General features: G+C 47.6%; 1 protein-coding gene across 1 annotated transcript in view; it reads right to left on the bottom strand.

The window, feature by feature from the left end:
* The window catches only part of CERS1 (ceramide synthase 1), a 74,403-nt gene extending 64,178 nt beyond the window's left edge, over window positions 1-10,225 (bottom strand). Inside the window, exon 1 of the mRNA XM_082243057.1 lies at window positions 9,406-10,225. Within this exon, the coding sequence (XP_082099183.1) occupies window positions 9,406-9,651 (246 nt within the window). The 5' untranslated portion in view covers window positions 9,652-10,225. The remainder of the gene's footprint in view (window positions 1-9,405) is intronic.
* Between the last annotated feature and the right edge of the window lie 2,064 nt (window positions 10,226-12,289).

Below are 12,289 nucleotides of genomic sequence, written 5' to 3'. Positions count from 1 at the left end.
AGTGTGTGAGGCGAGGAGAGCCTATCAGTGGCTCTTCCTCATAGGGGACACAGGGAAATGTAATCAGGGCACTGATCACCAGTGCCCTGATTACACAAGTGTGAAATAAAGTGCCATAACTGCCCACCATCAGTGCCCACAGTGCCGGCCATCAGTGCCCGCAATCAGTGCCCATAGTGCTGCCAGTCAGTGCCCATCAGTGTCTGCTCATCTAGGCACTGATGGGCACTGGCTGGCAGCACTATGGGCACTGAGTGTGGGCACTGATGTGGCTGCCCATCAGTGCCGCCTATCAGTGCTCATCAGTGCCACCCGTCAGTGTCCATCAGTGCCACCCCTCAGTGCCCATCAGTGCCGCCTGTCAGTGCCCATCAGTGCTGCCCGTCAGTGCCACCTCTCAGTGCCCATCATTGCCACCTATCAGTGCTCATCAGTGCGGCATATTAGTACCTCCTCATCAGTGCCCATAAGTGCCACCTCATCAGTGTCCATCAGTGCAGCCTATCAGTGCCGCCTCATCAGTGCACATCAGTGAAGGAGAAAAATGTATTTATTTTCAAAATTTACTCACAGAAAATAAGAAAAACTTTTTTTTTTCAAAATTTTCTGTCTTTTTTCTTTTTTTTTTTGTAAGAAATAAAAAACCCAGAGGTGATTAAATACCACCAAAAGAAAGCTCTATTTGTGAGAAAAAAATGATAAAAATTTCATATGGGTACAACCGCGCAATTGTCATTCAAAGTGTGAGAGCGCTGAAAGCTGAAAATTGGCCTGGGCAGGAAGGGGGTGAAAGTGCACTGTAGGCAAGTGGTTAACCCCTTAACCCAGCTCCAGTTCAGCTTAACCACTTAAAGCGGAGTTCAGGCCTCAAATACCTTTTTTAACTAAAAATACCGCTATAATACTAATCCATCGCCCTTTACAGAACCTCTATTCTCATGCTTACAAGGTGTACAGTATTGGATTTTAGTCAAAATCTTACTTTTAAAAACGCTGTCTGGGCGTGGCCATCTTGGATGTGGGCACCTGAAGCCGCAGTGTAATCTGCTGTGCCCTTCTTCCTGATTTCAGGGAGTGTTCTGGGAGTTCTTCCTGATTCCAGCCTCCTGGGAGTGATGACAAACAGCTCCCAGGATGCAATGCAAAGGCGGAAGTCATGTGGGTGGCTGCAGCCACAGAGGGGGGAGAAAGAGGAAGTACAATCAAAAGTGCCCTGAAAATAAGGCAAGGGACCCCCGAAAAAATTGAAAATGCCCAATTGTTGATTAGCATAGCGAGCACTCCAAGAATCACTGAAGTGCAAAATAGGCCGGAACTTCGCTTTAAGGACCGAGCCCATATTTGACACATGCTGTTTAAAAGTTAAAATCAGTATTTCTTGCTAGAAAATTACTTAGAACCCCCAAACATTATATATATTTTTCTAGCAAAGACTCTGGAAACTAAAATGGCGGACATTGCACTATTTTTTTGTCACGCTGTATTTGCGCAGCAGTCTTTCAAACGCCATTTTTTGGAAAAATTATATTTTAAAATGTGAAAAAAAAACAGTAAAGTTAGCCCATTTTTTTGTATATTGTGAAAGATGATGTTACACCGAGTAAATAGATACCTAACATATTACGGTTTAAAATTGTGCACACCCGCAGAATGGCGACAAACTACGGTCCATAAAAATCTCCATAGGCGACGCTTTAAAGTGGTTGTAAACCCACTTTAAAGACTTGTACCTATATGTAAGCCTATGATAAGGCTTACCTATAGGTGCTATAAATATCTCCTAAACATGCACCATTTAGGAGATATTTACAGTGCATGCAGCCAATGACGTCATCGGCGCATGCGCTCTGAAGGAACGGCCACCCGTGGCGTTCCTTCAGAGCCCTGTGCCGTGAACAGTGGCTCCTGCGCGCATGCGCGGGAGTGATGTAATCTTGCCTCCGGCCGATCAGGTGGCCGGAGGAAGCAAACCAGGAAGCAGAACGGCCAAACATGTCGGCCGTCCTGTCACTGAGAGGGCGGCACGGTGGGGGCTTTGTTTTAAGGTACTTCATAATGAGCTAGTATGCAATGCATACTAGCTCATTATGCCTTTCTCTTTACATGTTTTTTTTTTCTCATTTTTTTGGCTGAGTTTACTTCCTCTTTAAACATTTTTAACAGTTACCAGTTTAGAGTTACAGAGTAGCTCTTTTTTTTTTTAATTATTGCTTTCTGGCGATGACGGCAATACCTTACATGTGTGGTTTGAACAGCAATTTCATTTGGGGGCGCGTATACATTTTTCTTTCGTGCGCGAGCTCACGACGACGGGGGTGTTACATTTTTTTTTTTTATTTTAGCACAGGTTTTACCAAAAAAAAAAATCTGATCACTTTTATTGCTGTCACAAGCAATGTAAACATTCCTTATGACAGCAATAGGCAGTGACAGGTACTCTTTATGGAGGGATCGGGGGTCTAAAAGACCCCAGACCCCTCCACTGCACATCAATGTATTCAAAATGCCAAAAACTGCATTTTTGAATACATTCGCTTTTTAAATTTGGCGCCTTAAGCAGCCGAGTAACCTGGACCTGATGTCATGGATGCTGCCTCCGGTTACGTCATCAAAGACCCGATTGAAGCCGCATCCGGATTTGATCGGGACTCCAAACAGCCAGCGGCTGGTTGCTCGGTTCTCCCGGTGGGACAGGAGACCCGGGCAGAGCCATGGAAGGCAGCGGGGTGGGGGAACGATCGAGCGGCTCCTGAGCTGCATCGTTCATTACTGCCTGAAAGCCGACCGCCGGCTCTAAAAAATGGTACCGGGATGATGCCTCTAGCTGCAGGCATCACCCCAGTACAGCCACTTATTTTAGCCCACGTAGGTCTATGTCGATTTGCGGTAAGTGGTTAATGGGTCATGTTCGGAGGGTGATACTGCCTGCTAAATGTGACAGTGTGGATCATTTTTGCCTCGCTTCCATATGTACACCCCGTTCTGTTGCCTTTGCAGCTTAAAGTATAACTAAAGGCAAAACTTTTTTTTAAAGTTTTGGATAGAGTGGAGAGGGAGTTCTCACTTCCTGTTTGGCTATGGGACAGGAAGTGAGGGGAAATTTCCCCAATGGGACACAGATGGAGAAAAAAAAATCTGACAGGGGTTATAACCCTCCCTTACTCCATCCAAAATGAAAAAAAAAAAAGGTTTGCCTATAGTTCTATTTTAGAGTGGTAAAGCCTCAAGGATTTGTAGCTTAATGCATTAAAGCGGAGTTCCACCCAAAAGTGGAACTTCCGCTCATTTGCTTCCTCCAACCCCCCTCCCTCCGGTGCCACATTTGGCACCTTTCAGGGGGCAGGGGGGAATGGGTACCTGTTTTTGACAGGTACCCTTCCCCACTACCGGAAGACAGGGCCGCTGCGCCATCCCTCTGAAGTTTGCCCCCCCCTCCTTGCCCCGCCATCGAGCCAATCCAAATGTCCAGTAGGCTTGGTTCAATGGGCATTAGGGTTCCCCCGTGAAGCAGCAAGGCTTCACTGCCGGGTTCCCTCACCGTCAATGGCAGCGGCAGCACCCGACAATGGATAGAAACATTGTGCCGACATCGTTGGACTGCAGGACAGGTAAGTGTCCTAATATTAAAAGTCAGCAGCTACAGTATGTGTAGCTGCTGACTTTTAATTTTTGGAGGGTGAGAGGAGGCTGGAACACTGCTTTAAGCTAAAAAAAAAACCTCTGTGCTGCAGGAACTCCCCATCCCCCGATTCTTACCTGAGCCTGATCCAGCGACGTGCAATAGAGCAGCAGCTCTCCCTGCTGTCTCTCTCTTCATTGGGCAGAGTGATAGCAAAGGCAGCCATTGGCCCCCACTGCTGTCAATCAAATGCCATGATGAGGGAATGGGACTGAGTTGCCCAGTCTCTGTCAATAGACTGTCAATAGATGCAGACTGGAAAGCTTAGGAGCAAGCACGCAGGGGTGTCCCCAAGAAAAGTGTTTTTCCCTAGGGGCATTCCCCGAAGAGGAGCAGCCAGGAGCGCCAGCAGGGGACCCCAGAAAAGGAGGATCGGGGCTGCTCTGTACAAAACCACTGCACAGAGCAGGTATATATAACATGTTATATTGGTTTAAAAAAAAAAAAAAAAAAGGTTTAGAATCTCTTTAACCACTTGCCGACCGCCGCACGACTATTTACGTCGGCGGTCAGCCCCTCACAGGCAGAGTGACGTAGGGATATGTCACTAGCCTGTGAGGGACTAGGGAGCGAGCGCGCGCCGCCGGAGGCGCGATCCCGCTCCCGTGTGGTCACGGACCCCCGCGCGCGCGTGATCGGCAGACCCAATGTCCGCTGGTCACTCGCGATCGTCGGGTGGAGAGGGACGACAAGCCGCCTGTCATTCTCCCCTGTGTAGGAATGGTGATCATACGGTTCTACTATGTAGGACCGTTGATCACTGTTCCTACACCTCAAGCAACAGCCAATCACAGTTAGAAGCACGCCCCTAGGGATACACATAACCCCTCCCTCTCAAAAAAGTTAACCCCTTCACTGCCAGTGTAATTTTACAGTAACAGTGCATATGTATAGCACTGATTACTGTAGAAATGTCACTGGTAACCCCAAAAGTGTCAAAAATGTCAGTCAAGGGTCCGATCTGTCCACCACAATGTAGCAGTCCCGCAAAAAAAAAAAAAAAAAATCACAGATCGCTGCCATTACGTGCTAAAAAAAAAACCAACAAAAATGACAAAAATCTTTCCCTTTGTTAGTAAACGCAATAACTTTTGCGCAAACCAATCAAAATACGCTTTTTGCGATTTTTTTTTACCAAACATATGGTAAAAAAAAGAAATTGTCCCAAAATGTTAAAAAATTTTGATTTTTACTTTTTTTTGGGGGGGAATTTCATATAAAAAAATTTGAAAAATATTGTTATTTTTGCAAAATTGACGCTGTTTTTTTGTTTATAGCGCAAAAAGTAAAAATCGCACAGGTGATCAAATACCACCAAAAGAAAGCTCTGTTTGTGGGAAAAAAAGGACGTCAAATTTGTTTAGGTACAGCGTCGCACGACCGTGCAATTGTCCGTTAAAGTCACGCAGTGCCGAATCGCAAAATAGGCCCTGGTCAGGAAGGGGGTAAAATCTTCCGGGGCTTAAGTGGTTAAAGGGGAGCAGTTGTAGGTCCTGCTGTGATATGTGCCCCCTCTCTGCTGCCTTTGAAGCTTAAGGGGAATGGCTGAAAGCAGTGGCGGCCTGTGCATAGGGGGCGCCAGGGCGCCGCCCCCCCCACAAAAAGAAAAAAAAAATTACAAAAAGAGCAATAAAGTTTTTTTTAAAAAAAAATTGCGTTCGCCGGCCTATGTGGAGGCTGTGGGGGGGGGGGGGGGTGGGGTTTACGACCCAGAAGAGGCGCCGATTGGCTGACTTCTGGGGGCGTAACCTGGGCGCAGGGCATAGCGCTAGGACACCCCCACTTTCGTGATATCCTGGCTGTGATTGGTCCAGTCTCCAGCCTGGACCAATCATCATCCAGGACATCCGATTGCTGACCCCGCAATGGGGGCGGTGCTGGTGCGTGCCCAGGAGAGCAGGTAAGTGATTGAAGCCGACCTGTGCCATGCCTGTACCATCACCTGTGCCATGCCTAAAACATCACCTGTGCCATGCCTAAACCATCACCTGTGCCATGCCTATACCCTCACCTGTGCCATGCCTGTACCATCACCTGTGCCATGCCTGTACCCTCACCTGTGCCATGCCTGTACCATGCCTATACCCTCACCTGTGCCATGCCTATACCCTCACCTGTGCCATGCCTGTACCCTCACCTGTGCCATGCCTGTAGCATCACATGTGCCATGCCTATACCCTCACCTGTGCCATGCCTGTACCATGCCTATACCATCACCTGTGCCATGCCTGTACCATCACCTGTGCCATGCCTGTACCCTCACCTGTGCCATGCCTGTACCCTCACCTGTGCCATGCCTGTACCATCACATGTGCCATGCCTATACCCTCACCTGTGCCATGCCTGTACCATGCCTAAACCCTCACCTGTGCCATGCCTAAACCATCACCTGTGCCATGCCTGAACCATGCCTATACCATCACATGTGCCATGCCTATACGCTCACCTGTGCCATGCCTGTACCATGCCTATACCATCACCTGTGCCAATTTCTGAACCATGCCTATACCATCACATGTGCCATGCCTATACGCTCACCTGTGCCATGCCTGTACCATGCCTATACCATCACCTGTGCCAATTTCTGAACCATGCCTATACCATCACATGTGCCATGCCTAATACGCTCACCTGTGCCATGCCTGTACCATCACCTGTGCCATGCCTGTACCATCACCTGTGCCATGTCTGTACCCTCACCTGTGCCATGCCTGTACCCTCACCTATGCCATGCCTGTACCATCACCTGTGCCATGCCTGTACCATGACCTCAAAGTCACGCAATTTTTTTACCGCGTTTTTTGCCGCAAAGCAATACCTATTACATTTTTCTTTTTGCGCCCCCCCCCCCAAAAAAAAATTTTGATCACCAGCCGCCACTGGCTGAAAGGGTGGTAAAACCATGGCTTAACCATGCTTTTCATTCTAACCAGCTGTCATTGGTTATGGGCAACTAAAGGAACATTGATGACAAGCAGAAATACTCTTCTCATGATTCAATACAATATGAAAGTGAGAGCGTGATGAATCCTATGTGTCCAGCTGTCTCCTCCATATGACAGTAAGGAGATTAAAAGGAACTTTTTATTTTTATTGTGATGGACAACCTTCCACCTGTTACCATCCTCCGACATTTCTCTCTGCTTTAGGAACATGGCCCAGTGTACACTTTTAAAGCAGCATAAAACCCAAAAACAAAACTGTAATATCTTGCAGCTTGTCTATTCCTAAATGTTGTGTCTGCATTCCTTTTCTTTTTTTTAGGCTTTTTTTCCCTTCATTTTTACCTGGTGATCCAGCCGGTAAAACACATCCTGTCTTATGCTGGCCATACACTATACGAAAAATCGTTCAAACTCATTTCCGAAAAATGTGAGAGCAGACGATCGTGCCATCATGTAATGATCGAATTTTGATGGATAAACCGTTCAATGGACATAAAATGAATCCGTTTTTTGTTCACATATGCCTAGTGCAAACAGTTCGGGCGAGAAACACATTAACCTTTTAAATTTATCGTTCGTCCAGCAGAATTTTCCAAACTGTTCCTTCGATTTTTTTTCAGCTCTGAAAAGTTAAAACCGATTTTCTATTTGTGCCCATTAACTGGAGAAAAAATGAACGAACGGACCAAATGACAGATTTACGAACGATTTTTTGGATAGTGTATGGCCAGCATTAGGCCTCTTTCACACGGGCGGTCAGGTCAGGTGTTTTTCAGGCGGACCTGATCAGGACCCTCCAATCTCTTCTATGGAACGGTGGATGTCAGCAGACACATGTCCACTGACACCTGCCACCATCTGATCCGATCCATCAAAAACCTATTCCCCATTTGTCTGGTGGATCGGATTGGATGGAAATGGACAAGCGGTCTGTTTCCATCCAATTGCCCCATAGAGGAGAGTGGGCTGTGTCCGTGCCTGCTTTGCATAGCGGAGTGGACATGGACCTGTCATCTGCCTGCTCAATGGGGATCAGAGGAGAGATCCTACACTGAGCAAGCGGATCCAACTTCATGCAGGCGTCCGTGTGAAAGAGGCCTTATGGGCCATACACACTATAAGATTTTCTGAAGACTTTTTCCTTTAGATTTACCAAAACCAGATAATATGAGATTAAACCTAAACACTTTCCATTTGTATGCAATCTGGCAGGCCCTTGCACTACATAGAAAAGGTAAATCTGAAGGAAAAAGTCTTCAGAAAATCTTATAGTGTGTATGGCCCTTTAGAGTGTCTCTAATCTGGATGAAGGAGCAACGGAGACACCTTTGGACAGCAGTATTGTCAGTCTGTGGAGAGGGTAGTGTTAGATGGACTAGCACATTTAGATGGACTTGAAAAACAAACTAATGCTGAACTCCAGCTAACACTTTTTAAAGCGGTGTTCCACCCCCCCCCCCCCCCCCCCTCGAAAAATTAAAAGTCAGCAGCTACACATACTGTAGCTGATGACTTTTAATATTAGGACACTTCCCTGTCCTGGAATCCAGCTATGTCGGCACCCCAGCCAATGTTTCCATGGGCTGTCAGGTGCTGCCACCACCATTGACAGTGAGGGAACCCGGCAGTGAAGCCTTGCAGCTTCACAGTCGGGTCCCTACTGCGCATGCCCGAAGCGCGCTGCGCTTGGTTACTGGCCTAGAAGCGAAGGAAGGAGGAGGGAACGGAACTTCTGACGTACCTAGCAGCGAGGTCCGACGAAAGTGGGGACAGAGTACCTGTCAAAAACAGGTACCCGCTTCCCCTCCCCCCTGAAAGGTGCCAAATGTGGCACCGAAGGGGGGGAGGAGATAGATAAGCAGAAGTTCCACTTTTGAGTAGAACTCCGCTTTAAGATGTTACAGCAAACACTTTTTCTTTTCCCTTTTGGGATAAAGCTTTTACATAAATGAATAAAAGCTGATCATTTTAATCATCGCTGTCAGTATTAAATGATTTGCAACAACCCGCTAACTGCCACTTTGTCTGGACAGCCTGCCCTATTAAAGTTAAAAAGTAACAGATTTAGTGCCGTTTCACACATATGCGATGCAGCAACCCTGCGAATCCACTGCGGGTTCCAACATCGCACTCGACTCGCAGGTAGTTCACGCTGCCATATGCGAACAGTTAGGGGTGTCAATACAAAGTTACGTTCGCATATCGCAGTGTGAACTGTCAGTTTAGACATGAATCGGATTGCATAGGTGTGAACCACCATGCGATCTGATTCTAATGCAGACCAAAAAAAAGGGTCCTGTGCGCGTTGTGTCCGAATGCGATGCAAATTCAACCATACAATCTGTATGGCTGAATACATCCTTAACAATTAAGAATTCAAAGATGCAAATTCAGCCATACTGTACAATCTGTATGGCTGAATACATCCATAAAAATTGAGAATTCAGCCATGCAATCTGTATGGCTGAATTTGCATCGCACAGACATCGCATGTGATTTCCAGAGCTGCGAATCTCATGCGATGTCTGGCATCGCATATGTGTGAACCGGCACTCAGTGTTAAATGATTTGTATCAACCCGCTAACTGCCACTTTGTCTGAACAGCTTGCCCTGTTAAAGGAAGTTACAAAGTAACAGATTCACTGAACAGTTCACCAGGTGAAAATAAAGGGGGAAAAAAAAAAAAGAAAACTAATGCAGCCATCACATCTAGGAATTAATAAGCTTTAATTCCATTTTTGTTTTGGGGTTTATTACAACTTTAAAGCGGTGTTACTGACCTGGAAGATCCATCTGCTGGTCGCTCTTCGGAGACCTGTCCATGCCAGGGCACACAGGACCACGCACAGCATCTCTATCCAGGTGAATTTGGCATGTGCTTGTAATGTATTCCAGGAAGATGTCAGGCCACAGTCTTTACACTCTTTCAGCTCTCCAAGGAACCGTTTCCCACTTTTAAAGAGAAGGTCCATGTACCCCAAGGAGGAAGGGATCTGGATGTCTTGTATTTTACGCTCTTGCTCCATGATGGGCACAGTCACAATTTGATGACTTTGTTCTCCGATAGAATTCAGCACGCCGCAGACACTGCGGTTCTTTTCTTTTTTTTTTTTTTTTTTTTTACCAAATCTGCTCCAGACTAGCTTGGCACATTAATAAATAAGAAGAATGCCAGCGAAAGAAGAAATCCATTAACAACCTAGCCATCCATTTAGGAGAGAGAATTTGTAGAAACATGAAAGCTCGCTGTTGAGGACCCCCTTGTACAAAGGGTTGCTCTGTGGCCTTATCTCTATAGATCTGATGATGCAGAAATAAAGGGGGGACAGACAAGGGGGGGGGGATGTACAGGGGAGGGAGAGGCTCAGAGCCCCCAGTCTTCTCTCTCTTGCTGGAGAATAAGGGAGGGGGGCAGCTGGTGCAATGAATCGCTTTCCCTCTGATTGGTAGAATGCAGTGTAGCAGGGCAGGTTCTAGCACAGAGGAGAGGCTGCTGCTGCTGCTGCTTGTTCTGTATGCAGATGGCAATCAGATCTGCAGAGGAAATCTGAGCAGGCAAGGCTAGGCTGGCATCCTATGGGTATCTTGGTACACCCAGTCCTGGGCATTGGCACAGTCTGCTTGCTGATAAAAGAGCACTCAGCCTGATATATTCAGAGCACGTTTGAATGGAGAGGCGGGTCCAGCAGGGAAGGAATGTCCGGCAGCCAATCGCTGTCAGAGGAAAGTGACAGAAGGGAGGGGAATAGAAAGTCATGTGATGTCAGATCCTTCAAGTAACTGTCCTCCAAGGCTCAGCACTGACCAGGAGACAAGTGTCATAGGATCTGCTGATAAGAGATGTAACAGCTGTGGATCCTCAATACATTCTATCTTATTAAATGAAATCGTGGACAGTCATCACTTTGTGATCTTGGAGTTTTTTATACATTATATTGTGATATATAAGATTTTATTTGAAACTTTCTTTTTTCTATAATGTAAATCATTTCTTCCTATGGTGGTCATACACGATTCGATTTCGAACAATCTGTTAGTGACAGGAAAAGGTTGCCAGTAAAAAATATGGCTGTGATGCATCGCATGCGCAGTTCCAGACTGCAGCCGGGCCGACACCACTCAAGTGCCTGCTACAGTGTGTTCGGGTGGTGCCAGAGGGGGACAGCTCTGGCTTAGGCGGTGCCATGGTGCAAGGCAAGCCGGGAGCGGGACTGTCAGAGTTGTTTCCACTGAGGGGACTACCTGGCGTGGAGAGAAACTGTCACTGTAACTCAGGAAGGGACGTGTCATCATCATCATCTGTGCTTCTGCATGCTGCTGTCAGTGCCACTGTAAGTGTTGGTTCACACATATGCGATGCGGGAACCCTGCAAATCCACTGCGGGTTCCCGCATCACATTCAACTCGCAGGTAGTTCACACTGCCATATGTGAATAGCTGGGCGTGTCAATACAAAGTTACCAATAAGCAGTGGCGGCCGGTGTATTGAGGGCGCAGGGGCGCCGCCCCCCCATCCATGCATCCGGCTCCCTAATCTGCATGCCAGACGCATGGATTAATGGGTTTTTTTTTTTTTAATCACCTGATTAGAGCCAGAGACTCTAATAGGGTGATGCAAAGGGTGGACCCAGGGTGCAGAGCAGTGCACCCCGAACCCACCCATTGTGTGACAATAGAGAATGAAAATTCACTATTGTCACACCGATCCTCCTCCTGGCCAATCAGGAAGCCGGACTGAAGAGAAGCCATCGCCGCGGCTGCTCCAGGGCTCCAGGTAAGTGCACTGGTCTCGGGGGGGGGGGGGGGCACGCTGCATTGAAGGGGGCACGCACGCACGCTGGTATCTGCATTGAAGGAGGCATGTACGCTGGTCACTGCATTGAAGGAGGCATGTACGCTGGTCACTGCATTGAAAGGGGGCGTGTACGCTGGTCAATGCATTGAAGGGGGCATGTACGCTGGTCACTGCATTGAAAGGGGGCATGTATGCTGGTCACTGCATTCAAAGGGGGCATGTACGCTGGTCACTGCATTCAAAGGGGGCATGTACACTGGTCACTGCATTGAAGGGGGCATGTACGCTGGTCACTGCATTGAAGGGGGCATGTACGCTGGTCACTGCATTGAAGGGGGCCTGTACGCTGGTCACTGCATTGAAGGGGGCATGTACGCTGGTCACTGCATTGAAGGGGGCATGTACGCTGGTCAATGCATTGAAAGGGGGCATGTACGCTGGTCACTGCATTGAAAGGGGGCATGCACGCTGGTCACTGTGCATTGAAAGGGGGTATGCACGCTGGTCACTCTGCATTGAAAGGGGGCACACTGGTCACTGTGCATTGAAAGGGGGCACGCTGGTCACTGTGCATTGAAAGGGGGCACATTGGTCTCTCTGCATTGAAAGGGGGCACGCTGGTCTCTCTGCATTGAAAGGGGGCATGCTGGTCTCTGTGCATTGAAAGGGGGCACGCTGGTCTCTCTGCATTAATAGGGGGCACGCTGGTCTCTCTGCATTGAAAGGGGGCACGCTGGTCACTCTGCCATGAAAGGGGGCACACTATACCTTATTTACTGAAGGCCCCTTTCACACTTTTGCGACCTCAAAGTCACGCACTTTTTTACTGCGTTTTTTGCCGCAAAGCAATGCCTATTACATTTTTCTGT

Source organism: Pelophylax lessonae, assembly GCF_965119305.1.
Source record: "Pelophylax lessonae genome assembly, chromosome: 1".
NCBI lineage: Eukaryota > Metazoa > Chordata > Amphibia > Anura > Ranidae > Pelophylax > Pelophylax lessonae.
This window is presented reverse-complemented; position numbering and strand designations above follow the sequence as displayed.